This window comes from Narcine bancroftii, chromosome 10 (genome assembly GCF_036971445.1).
Source record: "Narcine bancroftii isolate sNarBan1 chromosome 10, sNarBan1.hap1, whole genome shotgun sequence".
Taxonomy (NCBI): Eukaryota; Metazoa; Chordata; class Chondrichthyes; order Torpediniformes; family Narcinidae; genus Narcine; species Narcine bancroftii.
Window position 1 is genome coordinate 25,087,032 of NC_091478.1, and position 27,057 is coordinate 25,114,088.

At 45.3% G+C, this 27,057-nt stretch overlaps 1 protein-coding gene across 3 annotated transcripts in view; it reads left to right on the forward strand.

Annotated features, from left to right (window-relative positions):
- Positions 1 to 27,057, forward strand: part of LOC138744313 (A-type potassium channel modulatory protein KCNIP2-like) — a 370,423-nt gene that overhangs the window by 280,045 nt on the left and 63,321 nt on the right. Inside the window, exon 1 of one of the 3 annotated variants that reach the window (XM_069900239.1) lies at positions 3,460 to 4,134. The exons of the other annotated variants lie outside the window; for them this stretch is intronic. Within the exon in view, the coding sequence (XP_069756340.1) occupies positions 4,029 to 4,134 (106 nt within the window). The 5' untranslated portion in view covers positions 3,460 to 4,028. Of the gene's footprint in view, positions 1 to 3,459; positions 4,135 to 27,057 lie in introns of those variants that run through there. 3 annotated transcript variants of the gene reach the window in all.

Consider the following 27,057-nt stretch of genomic DNA (forward strand, 5'->3'; position numbering starts at 1 on the left):
CCTAAAACAAAATCTCTGTCTGAAATTGGCAACTGCTTATTTATAACTGTATCCTTTGGCTTAAGTTTCTTGCATTGAACATAGAACATCACAGCATAGTACAGGCCCTTGGACCACCATAATTACCTACCAAAACAAAATAAATCCTCTCTACCCCATAACCCTCTATTTTTCTTTCATCTATGTGCCTGTCTAAGAATCTTTTAAATGTCCCTATTGTTGCAGTCTCCACCACCACCTCCAGCAATGCATTCCAACCTCCCACTGTATGAAAATCCCACCCCTGACATCTCCCATCCCTTAATTTTGTACATACGGCTTCTGGTGTTTGCTACTTCCACCCTGGGAAAAAAAGATGCTGACTGTCCACCTTATCTGTGCCTCTCATGATCTAGTAGCCCTCTATTAAGTCACTCTCATCCTTTATCATTCCAAAGAGAAAAGTCCTAGCTCTGCTGGCCTTGCTCATAAGACATACTTTCCAATCCAGGCAATATCACAGTAAATCTACAGCACAGTACAGGCTCTTCAGACCACAGCAAAGTGATGACCTTCTCTAACAACTGTCTAGAATTTCCCTGCTGCATAACCCTCCATTCTTATCAGTTCCAGGTACCTATCAAATGGTTTCTTAAAAGATCCTATTGTACCTGCCTCCATCATTGGTGCTGCACTCTGTTTGAAAAACTTGCCTCTTACATCCCCCCTAGACCTTACTGCCAAGCACCTTAAAACTCTGCCCTCTAGTGTTAGCCATATCAGCCAATCCATCCACACGATCAATGTCTCTCATCATCTTATACACCTTTATTAGGTCAGAACTCTATAGGTTCCTACCTAACACCATCATATTTAGTCCAACCTCAATTAACCACTTTTCCCTTTCATCTGCTCCTATTCTTGTCCATAGGGTTGTGGTCATTAACTTTGAAATTTTCTGCCACCGAAAGCTCTGTCACCAGACCAGGTTCATTACCCAGTACTTGATCCAATATTGCCTGTCTTCTAGTCAGCCTGTTCACATACTGTACCATGAAGAAGGCCCGCCAGCGGCTATACTTTGTGAGGTGTCTGAGGAGATTCGGATTGTCACTGAAGACTCTCAAAAACTTCCACAGGTGTACTGTGGAGAGCATTCTGGCTGGTGGCATCACTGCCTGGTATGAAGGTGCCAACTCTCAGGACAATAAAAAAACTCCAGAGGGTTGTTAACCCAGCCTGCAACATCACAGACGCCAGACTTCACTCCATTGAGGACATCTGCATGAGGCAGTGTCTTAAAAAAGCAGCCTCTATCCTCAAAGACCCCCACCACCCAGGCCATCCCCTCTTCTCCCTGCTACCATCGGGAAAGAGGTTCAGGGGCCTAAGAGGAGCACTCAGCGGCACAGGGACAGCTTCTTCCCCTCGCTCATCAGATTCCTGAATGATCAATGAACCACAGACACTGCCTTACTTTTCGTGCGTTACTATATTTTTAAAATATATTGTTGTAAGATGGTTCATAATTGGCTGCCGCCAAAACACTGAATTTTGTTACTTGTTCATGACAATAAAATTCTGATACTCACCAAAAATCCTTCTTGGACACACCTGACAACTTCAGCCCTCACTGCATAACCCTCTTTTTTTTCTTTTATCCATGTGCCTGCCAAAGCGGCTTTTAAATGACCCTATTGTACCGGCCTCCTCCACCTTCCTTGGCAATGCACTCCAGGCACCCACTACCCTCCTCTGAAAAATCCTACCCCTGACATTTCACCTTTCCTCTTTTCCACTTGCGCAGATGTTCTCTGGTATTTTCTACTAGGTTCCACATCTTCCTGAAATGAGGCTACCATAGCTGAACACTATGTTCTAAATGTGGGCTAACCAGAGATTTCTTACATAAGGAAATCTACCAGGGGTGTAGGTCAATTGGGTGTAAATTGGGCAGTATGGGCTCAAGGGGAGAAATTGCCTGTTACCATGCTGTATGTCTAAATTTAATTTTTTTAAAAATTTTAAATGTAATATTCTTTCCACATTTATTACATAAAGACACCACAGGATTTGTGTAGGTTCCAATCAAGTGCTTTCGCTCACTTCTAAACATCAGCAGGTATGTTTGTAATCTGTCCAGTGCTTCCTCAAAATACAACACACCCATTTGTATGGGTCTACAAAAATCTATCAATCTAATATTTAGCCATGCGGCACGGTAACAGGCCCTTTCAGCCCAAGAGCCCGCGCCACCCAATTGACCTACAGCCCCCGTATGTTTTGAAGGGTGGAAGGAAACCGGAGCACCTGGAGGAAACCCACACAGACACGGGGAGAATGTACAAACTCCTTACAGACGGTGCCGGATTTGAACCTGGCACTGTAACAGGGTGACCCCTAAGGAGGCCGATAGTGTTCAGACTACTCCAGGTGTGGTCTCAAATAGCTAAAGCATTCCCTCTCCCTGTGAATTGAACCTTTTCTCACAGTCACAGAATTGCTCACCCAACCCCACCCCACCCTCCCCCAAAACAGAATCAAGGCACCATGGCCACCCCTCCCTCTTTCCATGGCCAATTGGAAGCAATTTTGTCCCCTTCCTGCCACAACCAGTCATACTTATGGGATCTTGCTGGATTCTAATAAGTTGTTAATAAGATGCTTCCAAGTGCCCGGGAATATAGTGAAAGGAACGTGTCCATAAGATCTAGCAGAGTGGTTCTCACCCAATTTTTCCCCCCACACATACCACCTTAAGTGATCTCTCACAAACCCATAGAGCACCTGTGGCATCCTACTCCATAGGTGTTCTCTTGTTAGTAAGGGATTACTTAAGGTGTTATGTGAGTGGGGGAGAAAAGATTAAGAACCACTGATCAGGGAGCAGAAGTAGGTCATTTGGGCTACCAAGTCTGTTCTGCCATTCCGACCTGAGCTGATCCATTGCCCCACTCCCCGGCCTTCACCCCATACACTGACTATTCAGACACTGCTATAAGTACACCCAACTCTACAGTCGCCCATGTTAGCAAATTCCAGAAGTTCACAGCTTTCTGGCTAAAGAAATTCCTCCACATCTGATTTAAATGGGCGCCCTTCAATCCTGAAGTTATGGAAAAGCAACACCTTCTTTCAATAACATTGCCACCAATAAACTCCTTAAAAGAGAATGAAACAACGAGTTCTTCTCGTCGTCTTTACTGTCTGGTTAAAGTTCGTCTCTATTCTCGAAGGCAACAGCTCCATTGAATGATGTGCCTCTCTTGTCCCAAACTCTGCTGGCTGAGAGCGTTTGAATTCAGGGCATTTTTTTTTTGTCTTTAACGTCGCCTTGTGTTGCAAGGGATGGGGAGGGGAAGACTGTTGGACCGTGATTGAGGGGAGAGGAGTTTGTGTAAGCCATCAGCAGTTACCCGGCAACTGCATTCAGCAAATCGATGGAGGTGGTGTCATTGAGATGGGAGGGGGTGTGGGTGCTTTCTCTGACTCGCAGCTGGTGGAGCTGCGACAAAAGCCTGCCCTGAATCCTATAGCCCCGGGCCGGGACAAATAGGTCTCACCTCCCCGACCCCCTCACTTGAGTCCCCCAAGCAGTCCCTGAACCCATCAACGAGTACCCAAAGCCACCCGATCCCCTCCACCCAGCACCACACTCTCCACGTCCCTCATCCAGTCCCTGAACCCCTCAACGAGTCCCTAAAGTCTCCCGACCCTCTCCCCGTTCCTTCCCCCCCCCCCCGACTGACCCTCCGCCCGCCCCCCCCCCACGTCGGTCGAGTCCTCCTCCCCTTACCGATCCCCTTCCCTCCCCTTCCAAGATCCCCTCCTCGATCCCCCCTCTCCAATACCTCCACAACCTCCAGCCTACCACCGAGTGCTCAGCACCCCATCCCCACCCCGATCAACGTGTCTTCTCAGTGCGGGGGGGGGGGGGGGAAGTGAGTGAGCCCGGGGCATCCTCTCCCTGTGCACCATTCCCAGCGTTGTGCAGCGCAAGTGAGCGGGAACTGATATCCGGAGCCCGGGCGGAATGGTCGCGCCTCGCCATGCATCTTGAGGGACTTGAAATGATAGCCGTTCTTGTGGTACTCGCCCTGTTTGTCAAAGTACTGGAACAATTCGGACTTTTCGAGCCAGTGGTCATTGAAACAGGTAACGGCCCTTCTATTCAAGAATCGCCCTTTTTGAAACGACTCTTGTAAACCAAGTAAGTGGCGGGGGCAGGAAACCGGGGGTTGGGGGGGGGGGGGGAAATCAGCTGTTTTATTTGTTCAATTTATACTGGAGCTTTAAGCATCTTGTTCATCTCACTGTTGGAAGGAGAGAGGCTACTTTTGAAAAGCAAGTTCGATTAGAGAGGATATCCAATGGCGAGCAAAATCAGCTACTTCAACCTCTTATCCCAATAATCATCTCATTTGGGAAAGGGGGCAGGATTTCGCGGGCGTCAGTTTCTAAGACTGCTGCTCAGATGCAATGTAATGAAGAGTTCCTGTACAACAAGCCCAAAACGTTAACTACCCTTTACTTGCTCTGGGTGCTGTGTGACCTGCTGAGTTTCTCCAGCATGTTTGTGTAGTGCACTCGACCCCAGTGTCTGCAGACTTTCTTGTTTAACCCTGTAAAACATCTCTTGATATTTCCTCACTAACCCAATTCAGGGCCGGGGGGGGGGGGGGGGGGGGGGGGTGGGGGCAGAAATAGGAGGTAAACCCTGTGATTTTTCTTTGGTTACCGGATGTGGGAGGGGGGGGGGTCCACATTTAAACCAGGCTTCTCTCAATTTCTGTGCCACTGGTTTTCTGCTCTTCAGTTAGAAGACAGCCGGGCAACTGTCTCCTGGAGAGAGAAAGGGGGGGGGATGAAAATGTACTGCTGGATTGAGCTGGGGGTCCACAATTGGAGGCTTTGGTGGAGCACTGACAACAGCATAGATTAAATGGGCAGAAGGGTCATACCTGAGCTGTAAAATACATGATCACGATCTCTGCAGATACTGTAATGCTGGGGTAACACACAAAAGTGCTAGAGGAACTCAATGGGTCAGGGAGCGTCCGTGGAAAACCATGGACAGTCGATGTTTTGGGCTGAAAACCCTTCATCGGGAAGCAAGGGTTTCGGCCCAAAACGTCGACTGTCTGTGGCTTTCCATGGATGCTGCCTGATCTGTTGAGGTTCTCCAGCACTTTTCTGTGCTTGCTGCTCCAGTGAAATTATGTGATGCAATTGCGATGATGAGTGGGGAAATACACTAAAACCATCCATTCGTTGCTGCTATATTACAATCAGTGACTGGTGGAAGGGAGTGACAGGGCTTTGTGGGAAAAGTCCAGACTAAGAAGCTTTTAATCTGAAAGGAGTGTTGTTTGTCCATAACCAGGTTCACTTCCCATTCTCAGGCAGAACCAGGGATGAACCAACAACTCTGGCCTATTGAACATAACAGTACAGATCAGGCCCTCTGGCCCACAATGTTGTTCTGATTCAAAAAAGAAACTTACCCTACCCCTCATAACCCTCCATTTTTCATTTATCCATTTTCCTATTTGAGTCTTTTAAGTGTCCCAATTGTACCAGCCTCTACCTCCATCCCTGGCAATGCATTCCAGGCACCCACTGCTCTCTGTGTATAGAAAAACTTGCCTCTGAAGTCTCCCCTAAACACCAGAGGCCCCCCACCCAATTAGCCTCTGGTTTTTGATATTCTCACACCAGGAAAAAGGTGCTGGCTGCCCACCTCATGATCTTGTAGTCCACTATCAAGTCACCTCTCATCCTTCTCACTCTAAGGCGAAAAGCCACAGCTCTGCTAACCATGTTCGACAAATGATTTTGAATACAGTTCCCCAATGACACAGTTTTCTGCAGAGACAACAGATTAAAGGAAGTTAATGAACAAAATCGTAAATCATTGTATGAATCTGAGAAACATCAAGAACATTTGACTAAATTTCCTCCCCACAGCAAAGTTCTCCCACTGAGATCCCATACCCTGCCCCCTACTGGGATCCAAGTCCCACACCAGACCCCCACTGGGATAAAGGTCCCATACCTGCCCCCCACAGGGATAAAGGTCCCACACCCTGACCCCCACTGGGATCCAAGTCCCACACCCTGACCCCCACTGGGATCCAAGTCCCACACCCTGACCCCCACTGGGATCCAAGTCCCACCGCCTGACTCCATGAGATACAGGACCCACACGCAGACTCTCACTGGCATGAGGTGTTCAAGTTATTTTTGTTGAACAGTTCCATGCAATTTGGAAATTCTGTGTTGCCTCACAAAGCAAATTATTTTTCCATTTGGCCATCGATGTGAGCGTTGGATGCTTTGATTTTTAGGAATGAAGAATGATTTGTAGAGATAGTCACCAATGATCTTACTAAACAAATATAGCAGCCTTTAGTCGCTCTGGTCAAATTCTCCCCTGTATTTTGTGCCTTTATTCCTAAATAAGGCTCCTACAATAGTGTCAGAGAGAGAGAGAGAGACCACAGAAATAGGCTCTCAGGCTCAACTAATCTACACCAACCATCAACCAACCAATTTACACCAATCCTACCCAGACCATATTCTTCCAACTTCCAGATTCGGCCACAGCTTTATGGTAGTGGCAATATACATTGGCCAATAAACTTTCCAACCAGTACATTTTTAGGATGCTGGAGGATACTGAAAACATCCAGTGGAAACCCATATAGTCACAAGGATAATCTACAATGTCAGGTCAGAATTTTACTTCTCTCTGAGACATGGACTCAACTAATTGTGTCATTCTTCCAGTTGCAATGAGTCTCAGGCCTATAACATTGAACACAAAGATGCCATGTGCTCTCTGGTTGTGAACAGTTTGAGTCAAACATACAATAACACACTCTGCCTCACATTATTTTTCTACCTCAACTTTGCCCACAACACATGGACAGCACTATCTGGCCTGGTTCAGCTTGATCCAAGACCCTACAGAAACCCACTAATACTGAGCCATCAGTTAAGGCCATCATTCTGCCAATTGGGAAATAGAAAACCTCCACTGAAGTTAGCACATTGTGGCCCTATCTCATATTGCCAGGTACAGATATATCTGATTGAGCGAGATGTACCATCACAATCTCAAATGCTCGATAGGCTGGAAGAGTAGAAAAAAAATCTTCATTTGGAGCATCATGGAACCAAATTAACCCTAATCCACTATAGTACTGGATTTGTGATTCAATTCATATTGCTATAGGAATGGCTCATCAAAAACATTGGCTGGTGGACATTGTCGGACACAATAGATGCATTGATTTTATTTTTATCTAATCCCTGCTCCTCTGGGACAAAATATAGGGAGTTGCGCTCTATATTTGCTCCATGTTGTGCACGTCCTCTTAGTGTTTGATGGCACAGTGCAGAGGGAGACATACTCTGACCATATTAATTACAACCATAGTGTGTACAGACTTTCTTGCAGGTAACTCCCTCAACCACTCATTGCTTCCCACCAATTGTCCCCTTGGCACCTACCCTTGTGACTGCAACCTCTTCCCCACCCACCCCCCCCCCCCCCCCACCACAACCAGCACCATCATTTGGGGCCCCAAATAGTCCTTCTAAATCAAGCAACACTTCACTTGTGAATCTGCAGGTGTCATTTCCTGCATCTGGTGCTTCCAATATGGTCTCGTTGACATCAGAGAGATTGGGCACAGACTGGTTCATTGTGAACCTTTGCTCTGTCCACTCCAATAGGTGAATTTTCTATTGGCCGCCCATTTTGATTCCCCATCCTATTCTCATGCCGACATGTCTGTCCGAGGTCTCATGCACTGCCAGACTGAGACCACTTGCAACTTATAGCAACAACACCTATTCCATCTGGGCACACTCCAACCATTAACATCGATTTCTACAGTTTCCATGAGTCGTCGTCCGTTCCCCCCCCCCCCCCACTGCTCTGTCTCTTTCTTTCCCCATTCCGTCTCCTTTCCTCCAGCTCTACGCCTCATCTCTCTCCCTTTCCCAATAATTCTCTCCCCTTTCCTCCAGCTCTGTGTTCACAGAGCTACCCCTTCCCCGATCAATTCTCAGCTTTTCTTTCCTGCCCTCCAATCCATGTCCACCTATTGCCTGTTGGCCTGTGCTCTTCCCCCTGCTCCTTCTTCCCTCCTCTCCCTACATTTTTATTTGGGTGTCTGCCTGCTTTTTGCTCTTAGGGCTCAGGCTCAAAACATTGGTTCCTATGGATGCTGCAGGACCATAGAACCACAGCACCAAAGCAGGCACTTCAGCCCTTCTAGTTTGTGCCGAGGTATTATTCTGCCTAATCCCACAGACCTGTACACGTCTATATCCCTCCATACCCCTCCCATCCATGTACCTGTCCAAAATTTTTCTTAATTTTTAAAATTGAGCCCACATTCATAACTCCAGCTGACAGCTGATTTCATGCTCTCCACGCTCTCAGTGTGAAGAAGTTCCTCTAATATTTCCTTTAAACTTTTCCCTTTTCACCCTACTTCATGTCCTCTGGTTTGTATCTCAGCTATCCTCAGTAGAGAAAGCCTACTTCCATTTACTCGATCTATACCCCTCAAATTTTTATATACTGTACCTCTTTCAAATCTTCCCTCATTCTTCTATGCTCCAGGGAATAAAGTCCTAACCTGTTTAACCTTTCCCTGTATCTCAGTTACTGAAGCTTGGACAATATCCTAGTAAATCTACTCTACGCTCTTTCAGTCTTATTGACATATTTCCTGTAGTAAAATAACCAAAGCTGCACACAATACTCCAATTTGGACTCACCAAATCTTATACAACTTTCCCTTAACATCCCAATTCCTATACTCATTATTTTGATTTATGAAGGTCGATGTGCCAAAAGCTCTCTTTATAACCCTATCCACCTGTGACACCACTTTCAGGGAATTATGTATCTGTATATCCAGATTCCTCTGTTTATGAATTATTTATCTGTGTTCCCAGATCCCTTTGTCCTGCTGCACAGCTCAGTGCCCTTCCATTTACTATATATGTATATACTACCTTGATTTGCCCTTCCACTTGTCTGCATTAAATTCTTGCTGAGTTTCTCGAGCACCTTGCTGTATTAACTACAATCACGGTGTCTCCAGACTTTGTTGTTTCACTCCATGTAGGATTTTGACAAAGGAAAATGGTAAAGTCCACATGGAAAACATCAACTGTCCTGTCCTCACCAATTCCATTCATCGAAAAAACTCAGATTTTGTGAGACGATTTCCCATGCTCAAATCCATGCCATCTATCTCCATTCAGTCCCTGTCTATCCAAATGCGAGTAGATCTCAACACTCAGAATCCCTTCCCTCAACCTTCCTACTGCAGAAGTGAGGCTCACTGGTCTGCTGCCTTTTTCAATAATTACCCATTAGCCACCCTCCAGTCACCTGATATTATACTGGAGGCCAAAGATGATGTAACTATCTCCTCAAGAGCCTCTGCAATATCTTCATAGCTTCTCATGAGGTGCATAGACCCTGGAGATATGTACACCTTAATGGGCTTGAAGACCACCGGCACCTCCCTGGTACTTTCAATGTAGACTGTGACAATGCTATTTGGTTCACATCATTAGATCTCCTGATGAATTTGAATTAGTGTCTCCAGATCAATCGGCCATGCCTTCTGACCACGTGGCTGCCATACCCTTACTGATTGTGGGCAATGATGCAGAGTGGAAGATGCCTTAAATGGCTAAGGAAGGAGTCACTGCAATAGCAACCAATTCTAGAATAGTTGCCTGTAATGAAAATCTGGTGCTGGAAGAGAACAGGAGGTGTTCTCGCTCAGAGATAGTGACAGGTGTGTCCCCTTTGTGCTAATCAGTAAATGTCTCAGAAAGAAATGAAATTGAAAGAATTGCAGTCAAAACATTTGTCCAGAGACCAGGGGTGAAATGAAGCAGCAACTGGAAAGAAATAGGTGACTTTGTGGAATAATTCTCTGTGTTGGGAAGGTACAGCGATTGCAGTGAACAGTCACGATCAGACAGACAACCCTCGTTATCACCCTGTCAGTCAATTGGTCGCGTTACTGCTGACGAGGGCGGAATCAGTTTTAGAACTCTTGTCAGAAATGGCGGCTGATTTTTTTATGGATTGATATTATGGGCATCTGTCATTGCTCCAGATTGTGATATTAAACACATAGTAGGGATTACATACAGAAGCTCCCTCTACTCTGTCCCATCACGCACTCCCAGGGCAGGGACAGCATGGGTTAGATACAGAGTGAAGCTCCCTCTACTCTGCCCCATTACACATTCCCAGGGCAGGGACAGCATGGGTTAGATAGAGAGTGAAGTTCCCCCTACACCAGTGGTTCCCAACTTTTTTTTCCACTCACATACCACTTTAAATAATCCCTATACCATCAGTGCTCTGTGATTAGTAAGGGATTGCTTAAGGTGGGATGTGAGTGGGGAGGAAAGGTTAAGAATTACTGCTCTAGATCCAATTGTTAGTGAAATATTTTGCTTGAGAAAAATTGTAATTGGCCCATTTCTTTTGGAGTTATGAAACTGTGTACATAATGAGTCAATTAGGTATGATTACAACAGTGGTTTTCAACCTTTTTCTTTCCACCCACATCCCACCTTAAGGGATTTCTGGCATAAGGAATACTTAAAGTAGTATGTGAGTGGAAAGAAAAAGGTTGAGAACCACTGCTCTACACTGTCCCATCACACATTCCTAGGGCAAGGACAACACAGGTTAGATACAGAGTGAAGCTCCCTCTACACTGTCCCATCACATACTCCCAGGGCAGGGACAGCACGGGTTAGATACAGAGTGAAGCTCCCTCTACACTGTCTCATCACACATTCCTAGGGCAAGGACAACACAGGTTAGATACAGAGTGAAGCTCCCTCTACACTGTCCCATCATATACTCCCAGGGCAAGAACAGCATGGGTTAGATACAGAGAGAAGCTCCCTCTACACTGTCTCATCAAACACGTGGTGGATATTGTTAACTATTTGGGGATGACTCATAGCTAGAGGAAGTATCCTCTGATTAGTGAGCATCTCTGAGGTCAGGAATGCACAGATTCTGGGCAGAAATTGGAGCCCATCATCTGTCAATCAACATGCAAGTTTAATATCAATGTCTTCAAATCATCGTCAGTGAATTTTAGATGCAGCGAGATGAATGTCAATAAATCAAGCTGTAATTGAACAGATTAAGAATATTTTAAATGCACAGGTTCATTGACATATCAAGTAGGGTTTCGCAAATGAGGCCTGGCAACAAGCAACAAGATCAATTTTTTGTGTCTCGTAGATATCTTCATTACTGCCACATTTACAGCGTGTGTTTTCGTGTGAGGCTACATGTCAGTGATTTTTATTTTGCATCTCACTGCAAAGGACATCCATCTGTCAGTCATCTTGCTCAATTAAAAGCAATTTCATGAAGTTTGAACTTGGGTTCTTGTTGAATATATTTTGAGCCTAGGGATGTCTCACAGGTTAATGTTAGGAACTAAGAATAGAGGATTTCCCCTTCATCTTTTCAAGTTTCCTTATTGTCTTGTAATAATACAGGACTGTGACTATCAGTGTCATCTGGTGCCCCTTATTGTATGGGTGTAAGAGAAGCAAAAGAGAGTCCCTTCTAAGTCACTGAGTGTCCGTGGATTTGCCTCCAGAGCTCCTGCAGTCTCTGCAGATGCACACACTCCTGTACGATCCATTGGCAACCCAAGCTCCAGATCCAAACCTCTGACAGAATCAAGAAACCTTCAGCACCTGGTGCCCTTCGGGACTCCTTCTTGCCCTCAGTACCCTCTCAAATCACGGCTCCGATACCTGATTCCCATAAGCCAGTCTCCAGCAGTCTGTGCGGGTCCCCCAACTGCAAGTCACCCATAGACTGTGTGGGTCCCGAAGCCCTGTCACTGTGGTCACCTTCCCTGTAGGGTACTGCATCTGCTGAGTCCCTTACTTGTCAGCTGCTGAGGTCATGATCCTGGAAGGTTATTTCCTTCTCCTTTATCATGGAGTTGCTGCCCCGCGCCAGTCCGCTTCTCTGAATCTGACCGTGCTCTCTCTGCCCTGGGAGTGTGTGATGGGACAGTGTAGAGGGAGCTCCATTCTATATTTAACCCATGCTGTCCCTGCCCTGGGAATGTTGATGGGACTGTGTAGAGGGAGCTTCACTCTGTATCTAACCCGTGCTGTCGCTGCCCTGGGAGTGTGTGATGGGACAGTGTAGAGGGAGCTCCATTCTATATTTAACCCATGCTGTCCCTGCCCTGGGAATGTTGATGGGACAGTTTAGAGGGAGCTTCACTCTGTATTTAACCCATGCTGTCCCTCCCCTGGGAGTGTGTGATGGAACAGTGTTGAGGGAAGTTCACTCTATATCGAATCTGTGCTTTTCTTTCCCCTGTGAGTGTGTCATGTGTGGTGTAGAAGGAGCTTCACTGTGTATCTAACCTATGTTGTTGCTGCCCTGGGAATGGTGTGGAGATTTGTTCCTTATCAAATTTTCAGGAAATATGACTGACATCTCCTCTATCAGTCCCAAGGCTTGATCAGTACCCTTTATCCTTACATTCCCTATGAACGTTCCATGATCATAGAACCAGTGAGAAATCCACCGATGCATAATGCACAGGCTTATTTCCCTTCTGAACGGGGGCTGTCACTGATAACAGCGGGTAATCCTCTGGAAACTCCAGTCACTAGGGATGATGATTGAATAAATATTTAATTCCAGCATATGGCTCTTTGCCAGTGACCTTCTTGTCTGAGAACTCCATTCCCAACATTGAGTTGTCATCAATTTGGGTATAATTTGGTGACGTCATGATTGGCATTTATCCCTGGAGCTCTTGACATTCCTGCCTGTCCTTGAACATGGATGATTCACGTCCATGGGGTAATCTTGACTCAGTGTCAACTCCTGTTCAGGGACACGGACAGCAGGCAACATAGAGGATTCACTCCCAGAGTAAAGACACGAGCTCCCCTCCACTATCTCCACCTGCTCCTTATTTAACGGTTTGTATGACCAGCCTTGGTACTAACAGATACTCAGGCTTCACAAATGTGGAAATGTTCATGGATAAATTTTTGCAGATGCCATTGAAACACAGAAGAATCAGAATCAGAATTTATTGTCATGAACACGTCACAAAATTTGTTGTTTAGCAGCAGCATCCCAGGTACAAATATTACTCTAAATTACATTTAAACACAAATAATTAGTGCAAAAGAAGAGAAAGTCTCTGTGGTTCAATGTCTATTTAGAAATCTGATGGCGGAGAGGAAGAAGCTTCCTTGTGTGTTGGGTGTTCATCTTCAGGTTCCTGTATCTCCTTCCTGATGGTCGGAGAGTGAAGAGGGCAAGGCCAGTGTGGAGGGGATCCTTGAGGATAGAGGCTGCTTTCTTAAGACACTGCCTATTGTAGATGTCCTCGATGAGGAATAGTTGCTGTGATGATGTTGGCCGAGTTAACAGCCCTTTCCTGAGCATTGGCATCTCCATACCAGACAGTGATGTAACCAGTCAGAATGCACTCCCCCTTTAGAAATATTGCAAGAGACTTTGGTGACGTACCAAATCTCCTCAAACTCCTCACGAAGGAGGAGACTGTTGGGTCTACTTGATGTGTTCCAGCTACTACCAGTGCTGGGAAGATATTTTTTTTGCACACGCCCCTTTGGTTCTTTTGCCAGCTCAGACACTACAAGATAACGTACTGTGGACTGGAGCACGCAGGGGAAACCCAGTCACGGGGAGATCGTGCAAAGTCATTAAGATGTCAGGGTCAAAGCCAGGTTCCTGGAGCTGTGAGACAGCAGCACTAACTGCTGTGCCACAGTGTTCTAACCTTTGGGTGTCAGACCAGTAAATGGAGGAAGGAGTGTACTTGCATATTTACAATGAAGTGAGACGTGAGACATGAAGGTCTGCAGTTGCTGTGATTGTAATGAAAATACAGATATGCTGGAGGAACTCAGTGCCCATGGGGGGTGGGGGGAGAGAGGTAAAGATATATAGTCAATGTTTTGGGGGCCTAAGCCCTTCTTCAAGGTATGAGTAAAACGCAGACAGGGGCCTGAATTCAAAGGCTAGGGATGAGGAAAGGAGTCAGAGGGAAAAGGAAAGGAGATATAGGGGTAGATGGGACAATGGCTAACAGAAACCAGAGAAATCCATCCCTATTTCTCCTTTCCTCTTGTTCTCTCTCTCTCTTTCCCTCTCTCCTTTTGTCCAGTTCTGCATTCACAGACGCCCCTCCTCCAATCAATTTTCACCTTTCCCCTCCTGTCCTCTGATCCATGTCCAATTATTAACCTTTGCCTGTTGGTCAGTGCTCCTCCCCTACTCTTTCTGCCCTTCTTCCTAGCCTTTGAATTCAGGAACCTGCCAGCTTTTTACTCATTAAATATAGGTTATATATCTTTACCTCCTATGGATGCTGCGATATCTGATAAGTTCCTCCAGTATTTCTATGCAGTTAGAATGTCTGGCAGAGCTATATCATAATACATGCATTCATTGGTCCGTTCATATGAAGCCACACTATCTAAACACTGCTACAATTTTATAAACTCTCCTCTCCAACCAGAATCAAGGGGTCTCCTGCGAAAGAAAAGAGGCAGCAAAAATACAGGATAACCAAGGAGAAATGTTTGTGAAGTTCCTTCTCAAGTCTTTTAGCCATTTGGCTAATCTGGGAGGATCCTTGTGCATAAGATCGTGAGGGGCGCAGACAGAGTGGACAACCCAGCACCTTTTTCCACAGGGCAGCCATGGCCAATATGATGGAACATCAGTTTAAGGTGAGAGGAGGAAAGTTTAGGGGAGTCATCAAGGTTAAGTCTTTTACTCAGAGAGTGGAGTGTGTCTGAGGGTGGTCGTGGAGGCTGGAACAGTGATAATGTTCAAAAGGCTCTTAAGTAGGCACATGGATATAAAGTAAAATAGAGGGTTATGACTGAGGGACGGAAGGATTAGATTTGCATTTACTTCACTTTTTCTCTTCTTTTACACTATTTTTAAAATTTTGACATATAGGATGGTAACATGTACAAGGACAGCTTCTTCCCCTCTGCCACAAGATTCCTGAATGATCAACGAACCAAAGACACTGCCTTACTTTGAATTTCTGTGCACTATTTTTATTTATTTTTGCAAGATAATGAATGTTCACACTGTGATGCTGCTACAAAACCACAAATTCTGTGATTTGTTCATGACAATAAAATCTGATTCTGATTCCTTTCGGCCCACAAGCTCATGCTGCCCGATTACACCCAATTGACCTACAACCCTGCTACGTTTTTTGAAGGGTGGGAGGAAACAGGAGCACCCAGAGGAAACCCACGGGGAGAACGTACAAACTCCTTACAGACAGTGCTGGATTTGAACCCGGGTCGCTGGCGCTGTAACATGTTACATTTACTGCAACCCTAGCCCTACCACCTTGATTAATTTGGGGTAGGTTTATGTAGGTCAGCACGATATTTAAGGGCCTGCACTGTACTGTAATGTTCTACATTCTATCCTCTTGGCCCTGGTTTCTGATTTTGATTCCAAACGGTGCTCTTGCCCTGCAATTTTGTACGAATGTTAGAGTTGGCTTGCTGGACTGCTTGTGAAAGAATCTTTCTCACTGTATCAGGTATAATGTGACAATAACCTAAAATTTGGGTGACTGAGAGATTTGAAAACTAGGAATTAATCTTTGCTCGTTTCAGAGTGCACTTTCCCCAGCCCTCTGCCTCTTCCTCCAATCAGAGCTCATCTTCCCCAGCCCTCTGCCTCTTCCTCCAACCAGAGGGCATCTTCATCAGCCTTCTCCAATATTTTGTGTGTTTCTCCAATGAACTCCAATCAGATGGAATCTTCCTCAGCCCTCTGCCTCTTCCTCCAATCAGCGGGCATCTTCATCATCCTTCTGCCTCTTCCTCCAATCAGAGGGCATCTTCCTCAGCCTTCTGCCTCTTCCTCCAATCAGATGGCATCTTCATCAGCCTTCTGCCTCTTCCTCCTATCAGAGGACATCTTCCCCAGCCCTCTGCCTCTTCCTCCAATCAGAGCTCATCTTCCCCAGCCCTCTGCCTCTTCCTCCAACCAGAGGGCATCGTCATCAGCCTTCTCCAATATTTTGTGCGTTTCTCCAATGAACTCCAATCAGATGGATTCTTCCTCAGCCCTCTGCCTCTTCCTCCAATCAGCGGGCATCTTTATCATCCTTCTGCCTCTTCCTCCAATCAGAGGGCATCTTCCTCAGCCTTCTGCCTCTTCCTCCAATCAGATGGCATCTTCATCAGCCTTCTGCCTCTTCCTCCTATCAGAGGACATCTTCCCCAGCCCTCTGCCTCTTCCTCCAATCAGATGGCATCTTCCTCAGCCTTCTGCCTCTTCCTCCTACCAGAGTGCATTTCCCTCAGCGCTCTGCTTCTTCTCCCAGCTAGCCTTTTTTTCTATTACATTCCTCTCCCACCTGTATTCATCCATTCCCTGCCACCCTGTGACCCTCTCCCGATGCCCTCCATCCTTTTAATCAAGCATCTGCCCATTCCTGGCTCTTCCTAATGAAGGGTTTTGGCCTGAAATGTTGACCACCTTTTGCCTTCCATGGATGCTGCCTGACCCGCTGAGTTCCTCCAATATTTTGTGCGTTTCTCCAACGAACTCTGTGGCCATCTCTGCATCCTCCTGCTGCACACAAAGGTGAATGCTTCTCTCTCACGAGTGAAGAGCAAGCCCCTTTTCCCCACCCTTCTCACCCGCTCTTCTCATCCACACAGCTGAGAAGCCCCATGGTCTGCCTTTATCATCTTCCCACATTTCCTAAGACACCCAGAAAGAGAGGAGGAAATCTTGAAAATGGAGCAATTCCACTGACCAGGCTTGGGAACCAGATTTGGGGGGCTGCGGGGCGGGCAGAGAGCTGCTTTAATGGGCAGGTCAGAAATAAAGATTTAATCAGAGTCAAATGCCCTCTACATTTATAAATGATTTTAATGTGCAGTGGCATTAAAATGAGATGATATTCTAAAATGAGCAGATGGAAATTATAAATTACACAGATCGATAAAGGCCAACTTAAATTGTAGCAGCAACTTCAAAAATTCAAAACAGAAACAGAAAATTATTTTATTTATTATGGTAATTTGTAAATTAATTTAGTGTATTAATTTCCACAGAAGTGGGTACAGTTTAAACTGTATACACTTTCGTATATTTTAAAATACATTTAAATAGTTTATATACATTTAAATAGTGCTGAAGATCCAGCTGCGCTGGGTGGGTCACGTCTCCAGAATGGAGGACCATCGCCTTCCCAAGATTGTGTTATATGGCGAGCTCTCCACTGGCCACCGTGACAGAGGTGCACCAAAGAAAAGGTACAAGGACTGCCTAAAGAAATCTCTTGGTGCCTGCCACATTGACCACCGCCAGTGGGCTGATATCGCCTCAAACCGTGCATCTTGGCACCTCACAGTTTGGCGGGCAGCAACCTCCTTTGAAGAAGACCGCAGAGCCCACCTCACTGACAAAAGGCAAAGGAGGAAAAACCCAACACCCAACCCCAACCAACCATTTTTCCCCTGCAGCCGCTGCAACCGTGTCTGCCTGTCCCGCATCGGACTTGTCAGCCACAAACGAGCCTGCAGCTGACGTGGACTTTTACCCCCTCCATAAATCTTCGTCCGCGAAGCCAAGCCAAAGAAGATATATACATATATACTATATATATATATATATATATATAAAAAATAGTTTATATATATATAGTTTATATACATTTAAATAGTTTATATATATGTATATATATATATATATATATATACACACACACACACACACACAGACACATATATATATATATATATATATATATAGCATTACATTGAACTTTTTAATCTAACATTATGCACTGTTTCCTTTCAATATTCCAGGGAATGCTGTAAAAATAGATGGGTAGATTTAAAGTGGAGGTTGATAGGTTCTTTTTTTTTACACCATAAATCACATTAACCATGGTACATACGTTTTCCTTTTCACACATATACAGTGGTTCTTGATTAGCAAGGATGTTAAAGATGTTGAAAAGAATGCAGGAGAATAGGGTTGAAAGGAAAACTACACAATTCGATTGGCAGAACAGCCTCGATGGGCTGAATAGCCCAATTCTGTTCATGCGTTGTGTGGACTCACACGTTTTGACAATTCAGCCGATGTTCTCCTCATCTTTGAGTCATTCGCCTTCATCTGCCTGAGCTCGAGCTCTATATTGCTCTCCTGAAAGCTGTAAACTTAAAACAAAAGGTCATCGATTACTAAGAAGATGGTGAAGTAGTAAATGGTTTATTGATTTATTGAGAAATGATGATTACAGCTCAGTAAATGAAATTAGCCGACAGATTGGTGTTACACACTGCAGTGGCTGTCTGCACATTCACCATCTAATTTTCATGATCTCTCCGTCAGTTCAAAAGAAAAGTTATCCTGTCTGCATGCCTTCTCTCACTGAACAGGACGTCTACTTCCTCAGGAGGTTCGGTGTGACATCGTGACCTTGGCAAACCTCTGCAGACATGTAGTAGAATGTATGCTAACCTCACGGTCTGGTATGGGGGCATCAATACCCCTGAGCATAAAGCCCTGCAAAATGTAGTGGACACAGCCCAGGACATCACAGGTAAAACCCTCCCCACTATCGAGAACATCTACATGGAGTGCTGCCATCGGAGAGCAGCAGCAATCATCAAGGATCTACACCACCCAGGACATGCTGTTCTCACTACTACCATCAGGAAAGAGGTCTAGGTGCCACAAGACTCGCACCACCAGGTTCAGGAACAGTTGGTACCCCGTTCTCGATCAGACTATTAAACCCAATCAGTGACTCATTTAAGAACTCTTATTTTGAATGGCCTTTAATTTTAAACTCCCCTACCCTGGGAAAAAGACTGGGAGCACTCACTTTATCCATGGCCCATCCAACTTCTTTAAGTCCCCCTTCAGCCTCCTACACTCCCGGGAACAGACATCCAATTCGAAACGTTAGTTATGTACCTGATGAGTTTCTCTAGCTTTGTGTTTTTACTCCAGTCTCTCTAATGCTGGTCATATATTTGTGAATCTCTTCTGCACCCTCTTCCCGCTTAATCCAAATCAGAATTTATCGTCATGAACGTGTGCCATGAAATTCATTGCTTTGCGGCAGTACCGCAGGGTGCAAAAATTGCCATGAATTACATTTTTTTAAAATAAATAAATTTGGGGGACATGGCTTGTGTAGCAGTTATCACAACGCTGTTACAGCACCAGCGACCCAGGTTCAAATCCAGCGCTGCCCATAAGGAGTATGCACATTCTTCCTGTGTCTGAAACCGGCATTCCGGTTTCTTCCCACAATTCACAATGTATGAGGGTTAATTGGGTGGCATGGCTCGAGGGGCAGAAGGGCCTGTTACCATGCTTATGTCTAAATTTAAAAATTTAGAGCAAAAGAAGAGAAAAAGTGAGGTAGTGTCTGTAATTCATTGTCCATTCAGAAATATGATAGTAGAAGAGAAGAAACTGTTAATAACTGCCTGTAGCCAGGTGTCCAGAACAGCACACGATTAAGATCATTTATTGAATCGAAGGCAGTGTATAAATAAATCCACATTTCAGACATAAATGTCTATGTTTCTGCATTTTTATATAGCCTGGCAACTTCCAGATAACCAGCATAACCATTCAATGCAGAGGACAAACCTGGTCAAAAATAACCATCTTCATCCCTTATGACCATTGAATCACTGGGATTCAGTAAATGAGTAAAGCCGTGCTTTACTCCTCTTTAAAGTTTCCCTAAAAGTCACCCCTTTGACAAATTATTGATCCTGATTTGTAAATTCCTGGAGATTAGTTTAGTTGAAGTTTACTTGCCACGTTATACCTGATATAGCGGGAAGTGTTCTTCCATGAGGAGTCTAACAGGTCAACTCTAACATGCATACAGCTGTATAAAGTGGAAATACATGAGCACAATTGTAGGGGATAGAATTGCAATGGTTAAAAGAAATAATGAACAATTACCAGGCAAGGGCTGGTTGAGAGCACAGTTGTAGAGATCATTCAGGAGCCTGATAGCTATGGGGAAGAAAGTGTTTTTAAGCCTCTTGGGGCATGATCTTGCACTCTTCAGCCTTCCTCTGACAGAAAGATACTGTGATGGGTCCTTCAGTGTGTCGGCTGTCTTTCCTGAGAAGAGGGATTTGTAGATGTAGATGGAGTCCATGGAGGGTTTGTATTCACCACCTTCTGCAGTTTCTTCCGACCTTGAGCAGAGTTCAGGTGCACCCTGTCCTTTTTGTACAGGTCAGACCTTCCCCAGAGGAGATCCCAATGATCCAGAAATCTGAACCCCTGTCCCCTGCACCAACTCTTCAGCCATGCATTCATCTGCCACAACTTCCTGATCCTACCCTCTCTGGCACGTGGCACAGGCAGCAATCCTGAGATTACCACCCTTGTGGTCTGCTCTTTAACTTCTTTCCTAACTCCCTATATTCCCTCTTCAGGACCTCATCCGTACTCCTATCTATGTCATTAGTCCCCTCATTGACCATGACTTCTGGCTTCTCATCCTCCCCCTCCTGAATGCTGTGAACTCAATCAGAGACATCCCTAACCCTGGCACCTGGGAGGCAACATACCATCCAGGAGTCTCGATCTCGTTCACCAAACTCCTCTCCTAACCAATGAGTCCCCAATTACTGTAGCCTTCCTCTTCTCTCTCCCTTCCCTTCTGAACCAGGTAGCCAGCCCCTGCGGCAGAGATGTGACCACCCTGGTAGATCATTTCTTCCCCCCCCCCCCCAACAGTATCCAAAACAGTATACTTGTTATTGAGGGGAATGGCCACAAGGGTGTTGTGCACTGTCTGCCTCTTCCCCTCCCCTCTCCTAACAGTCAACCGGTTACCTGTCTCCTAAGTTTTAGGGGTGACTGCCTCCCTGAGGCTCCTCTCTGTCAATGCATCTGCCTCCCTAATGATCCTGAGTACATCCACAGCATGATCAATGAGACCTTCTCAAGAGAGGGGTGGCGTTACAATGAGACCTCCTAATAATAGGTTTCCTCTATAACCAAGGGGCTGATAATGGCTTCCTCTTTGATAGAGGGTTTGATAGTGAGATTTCTCTTTAACTGGAGATCTTTTTGGTGAAACCTTTTGATAGGAGCGGTGAAAATCCGCATCAATTCTGCAAGGGAGACGTAGATTCCACTCACATGCAGCAGATGAGTGTGAATTATAATGGAATTAGTGGTAATGTTTTGAAAGAGGAAGATAATAAATGGGATTGGAGACACGGTGTCTGTTCAGACATTCCTGTCTACAGGCTGTTCATCCGAGAGACTGCAGGCACCTTCCCTGTATTAAATGTGGAAGTGTAAATCTGATGTGGGGAGGGGGCATTGTTTTGGGTCCAGTTACTGTCTGGCAGAGTTTTTTTTAAAAAAAGATGAGAAATCAATAACCTGGATGGGATTGGGATCTCCTCTGGGGAAGGTCTGACCTGTACAAAAAGGACTGGGTGCACCTGAACTCTGCTCAAGGTCAGAAGAAGCTGCAGAAGGTGGTGAATACAAACCCTCCATGGACTCCATCTACATCTACAAATCCCTCTTCTCAGGAAAGACAGCCGACACACTGAAGGACCCATCACAGTATATTTCTGTCAGAGGAAGGCTGAAGAGTACAAGATCATGCCCCAAGAGGCTTAAAGACACTTTCTTCCCCGTAACTAGCAGGCTCCTGAATGATCTCCACAACTGTGCTCTCAACCAGCCCTTGCCTGGTAATCGTTCATTATTTCTTTTAACCATTGCAATTCTATCCCCTACAATTGTGCTCATGTATTTCCACTTTATACAGCTGTATGCATGTTAGAGTTGACGTGTTAGACTGCTCATGGAAGAACACTTCCCGCTATATCAGGTATAACGTGGCAAGTAAACTTAAACTAAACTAATCTCCAGGAATTTACAAATCAGGATCAATAATTTGTCAATAACCTGCATTCAACGTGGATGGCTGAAAGAGGAATGGGGGATACTGGGAATACTCAGCGGGTCAGGCAGCACCTCAGACGAGAGAAACAGAGCTCACGTAAGAGAGAAATTAGATTTGCGGCAACAAAGGGTGGAATATACAAAGTGGCCCTGGGCAGAGGTGTGGGTTGTTCTGGGAATAATGTGTTCGTTCAGGTCATCTGGTCTATGGGTTACGAACTACCCCCATTAATCCCTCGTGTATGGATTTAACCCCATAGCAATGCTGTTCCCATCCTATCTGCCATAATCCCTTTGATCTATACACCCCCATCTTCCCTGCAACAAAACAAGTTTGATATCTTTCTTTCCCAATCATAACAAAGGGGTCTTTGCCCTGAAACACTGGCGTCACTAGAGGGGTGGGGACCGCACCAGACGACCCCATCAGAGGGGGTGACACCAAAATGACTCTCTGCAACATTTTGGTGCAGTGTTTCAGCAGAAATTTATTATTTTCATAAAAAATATTCCTGTAGTTAGTTTTAACAACAAAAACAATTTTCATAAGCCTAGCTTGTATTATCAATGTACCTATGAGGCTAAAATTCTCTGCTAATTTACTTTTTGATCCTTCTAAAATGATGCTTCGAATCACGCACCACAAACACGCGCTGTTGTTTTTATAGTTGCTGCTTTTGTCAAATTTTCTGGTGTTTTAACTACAATATTGTGGACGTTAGTATTTGTGAACCGATATCAATAACATTTTTGAGAATTAAGTAGTAGTTAAAGGAAAAGAAGGAGAAAAATCAAAAACGCTTTCTGCTCAGTTACTAATAACGTTATAACTAATAACATTGTAACTCATTGTCCATGGAAGGTGGGAATGGAGGGGGTGGGTGACACCAACCCCAGTGACACCACTGCCCTGAAATGTTGGCTCTGTCTCTCTCAACACAGCTGCAGTCTGACTTGCTGAGTGTTTATTAGAGCAGCCTGCATTGAATTTATGAAGCCGAGCCTGCAGAGATCTAATTCAGGTAGAGACACAGAAATGCTGGAGGAACTCAGCAGGTCTCACAGCATCCATTGGAGGTAAAGATATATTATCGACGTTTGGGGCCTGAGCCCTTCTTCAAGGTACCCAACCTTAAATTTAGACATATAGCACGGTAAAAGACCCATGAATCCATGCCACCCAGTTACACCCAATTAGCCTACACCCACCGGTACATTTCAAATAGTGGGAGGAAACTGGAGCCCCGTGGAAAATCCACGCAGTCATGGTGAGAACGTACAGACTCCTTACAGACCATGTGGGATTTGAACCCCAGTCCTGATTGCCGGGGCTGTAAGGTGATGCATTAACTGCTGTGGCTCCCCTTATGGAAGAGCTCAGGCCCAAAATGTCATTATTATATCTTTTACCTCCGATGAATGCAGCGAGACCTGCTTGGATTCCTCCAGTATCTCTGTCTTTGCTACAAGCACAGCATCTGCAGACTCTTGTGTTTCACTCCGAGATCTCACGAAGGGTCTGTTGCTCGAGATGAAAGCGCAACCACCCAACGTACCCAATTGGAAGAGGAGCCTCCCTGTCCAACCCCAGCTCGAAATTTCATCAATGAAATTGTTTAATGTTTTGGGGGAAGACTTGTGCAATCCTTGATGTGGACAGATTGTGAATGGATGGATGGGTGGAAGTTGTCCTTGATTGAACGAAGAATGGGAATGAAGTGATGAAATGGACGGCCTGAATGTTTGTGATAGACCTTGATTACTTTCCTCACCAGCCCTCCCATCCATATCCACCAATGGCCATTTGCCTGCTGGCCTGTGCTCCTCCCCCTGCCCTTTCTTCCCTCCTCACCCAGCCTTTTAATTCAGACACCTGCCTACTTTTTACTCGCACCTTGAAGAAGGGCTCAAGCCCGAAACGTCGGTTATATATCTTTACCTCCTCTGGATGCTGAGTTCCTCCAGCAGTTCTGTGATTTTACTGCAGTCACAGCGTCTGCAGGCTTTCATGTTTCACTCCAGAAGCTGGTGATAATTCCTTTGCTCTTCAAAGAAGTGGTCAGTATTTCTCCAATTAATGTGTGGTGATTAGGCCAGCATGTCCGGCTTAGGTTGTTCTTTTCTCTGAATGTTAAAAATGACATGGTCACTCCTTTGAAAAGCAATTATCACCAGATCTTGCCCAGTATTAATTCTCCAATCAATATCAATATTAAAAGACCAATGATCTGGTTATTATAATGTTGAAAAGATAGAAGGTCATAAGACGTAGGAGCAGAAATAGACTATTCAGCCCATTGAGCTTGCCCCATCATTTAATCATGAGCTGAACCATTTTCCCACTCAGCACCACTGCCCAGCCTTCTTCCCATAACCTTTGATGCCCTGGCTAATCAAGAGCCCAATCAATCTCTGCCTTAAATACATCCATGACCGGGCCTCCACAACCGCCTGTGGCAACAAATTCCATAGATTCACCACCCTCTGGTTGAATAAATTCCTCCACATCTCTGTTCTCAGCAGACCCCCTTCAATCTGTAAGTTGTACCCTCTTGTCTTAGATTCTCCCACCGTGGGAAACAATCTTTCTACATCTACTCTGTCCGTGCCTTTCAACATTTGAAATGTTTCAGTGAGATCCCGCCTCATTCTCCTAAATTCCAAAGAGTACAGGACATGTGCTGTCCAACGTTCCTCATATGATAAAGTTTTCATTCTGGAATCATCCTTGACACTAGTGGAAAGGCAAATTGTGCAAAGGATTCAGAGAGTCTGGAAAGGGACATAGGTCACGAGTGGACAAGGGTCTGGCTGATGGAGTATAATATTGGTAAATGTGAGGTCATCCACCTTTTAGCAAAAAAATAGTAGGTCAGATTATTATTTCAATCGTGAAAAATTTGGGAGTGCTTGGGCATGAATGGCAAAAGGTTAGTTTTGCAATGGGTAATCAAGAAGGCAAATAGGACTTCGTTGATCGAGGGACTGAATTGAGGAGCAGGAAGGGTCCGGTGCAACTGTACAGGGTACTGGTGAGGCCATGCCTGGAGTACTACGTGCAGTACTGGTCTCCTGACTTGAGAAAGGAAAGACTGGTGTTGGAGGTGGTGCAGAGAAGGTTCACCAGGTGGTTTCAGAGAAGTCGAGTCCCCTGGGAATATACTCATTGGAATTCAGAAGGTTCAGAGATCTGATGGAAACATAAAAAAGGAAAGAATAGGTAAGGTAGAAGAAGGGAGGTTGCTTCCTCTAGCTAGTGAGTCTGGTCATCTTAGCGACATCCCCACAAGATTCAGGGGAGTAGATTTAAGAGAGAGGTGAGGAAGAACTACTTTTCCCAAGGAAACGGCAGAGGTTGTCACATTAAAACCATTTCCTTAGAATTATACAGTTGTACAGCATTGGGCCTTTTAGCCCAATTTGCCCACACTAATCAAAATGTCCAACCCTCACCTTCCTGTGTTTTCCCATATCCCTCTAAACCCATCCTCTCTTATGTATTCGTCCAAGATTTTTTCTTAAACATTGCAATAGCACCTGCCTCAACCCTTTCCTTCAGGTCCAACAATCCATTCTATACACTCACCACCCTCTGTATGTAAAAAAAAATATAGTTACCCCTCAGGTTCCTGTTAAATCTCTCCCCCACCCCCCTCACCTTAAACCCATGCCCTCTGGTTACCGATCCCCCTACTCTGGGGAAAAAGACTCTGTGTTCACCCAATCTCTTCCTCATGAATGTGTACACTCTGTGAGATCACCCCTCATCCTCCTGCATTCCAAGGAATAAAGCCACAGCCTATTCGACCTTTCCCTGTAGCTCAGGCTCCCGAGTCCTTGCAACATCCTCGTAAATTTCTTCACTCTCTCCAGCTTGACAACATAATTACCATTTTTTACCAAAAATTTATTAAAACAACACAACAAAACACAAACTATGCAAATCTAAATGTACTATTTACATTGATGTTAATTCACGAGAGCCAGTAAGTAATTACTGCCTCTCCATTACATACAATTTACATTTTCAAATTTAATTCTATTCTTACTTTTTATGATGCATTTGATCCCCTGGGGGACCCAGTGTTCCCAGAACTTGGGTCGCCATCCCCTCGGACACTACATGATCCCACTGTAACACTGCACGGGCCCGGACATAACCCTGAAAGAGGGGCAGGCAGACTGCTCGCCCTGAACCCTCGACCTCTCGCCACTTCAGCCCGTGAATGGCCAGCTTGGCCAGACCCAACCATGACCCCACAAGGAGATTCTCCAGCTGCCCGACCTCCTTCTGCCTCAGGCGGCCGTGGATCATCAGCGTGGGGCTGAAAATGCAGCCATAATGTGAGGAGCAGCCCTTTAGGTGGGCGAAGAGGGGCTGCGACCTCTCACATTCCACTTACATGTGGTATACCGTCTCTTCCTGGCTGCAGAAGTGACAGGTGGCCGGGGTGTCGGTGAACCAACTCAGGAAGTGGCGCACGCCACCACTTGGTGCAAAACTCTCTACCCTGGATCCCTGATGTAAAGAGGGAGGACTCCACAACATTAATCCTATAGCGCGGTGACCAAAACAAATCACAATACTCCAAATGGGGCCTCAGCAACTTCCTGTACAACTGCACTCAATACTCTGAATTATGAAGGCCAATGTGCTGAAACCCTTCTCTACCTATTCCAAAGCCTCCATATCCTTTCAAAGAATTGCAGAAGAAAGATCTTTGGCATCCTTTGACGGTTTTTCCTTTTACTGATGCTGGCTGTGGCATGTTGTAATTGGAACTATCAGCTGGTGGGACCTTGGGTCGGTTGGAATGATGGATTGACACAACTGGTGAATTCAAGACACGGATCGCACAGGCCCGTCTTCCACTGACACTGCTTCAAAGAATGGAAAGTCATTCCTCCTCGTTTATTTATTACCACTGCCCTATGGGCTATCAGAACTCAATGATACACCTTGTGTCTGGCTGGTGTTAATCTACAGGATGCAAAGGAGCACTGTTTGTCAG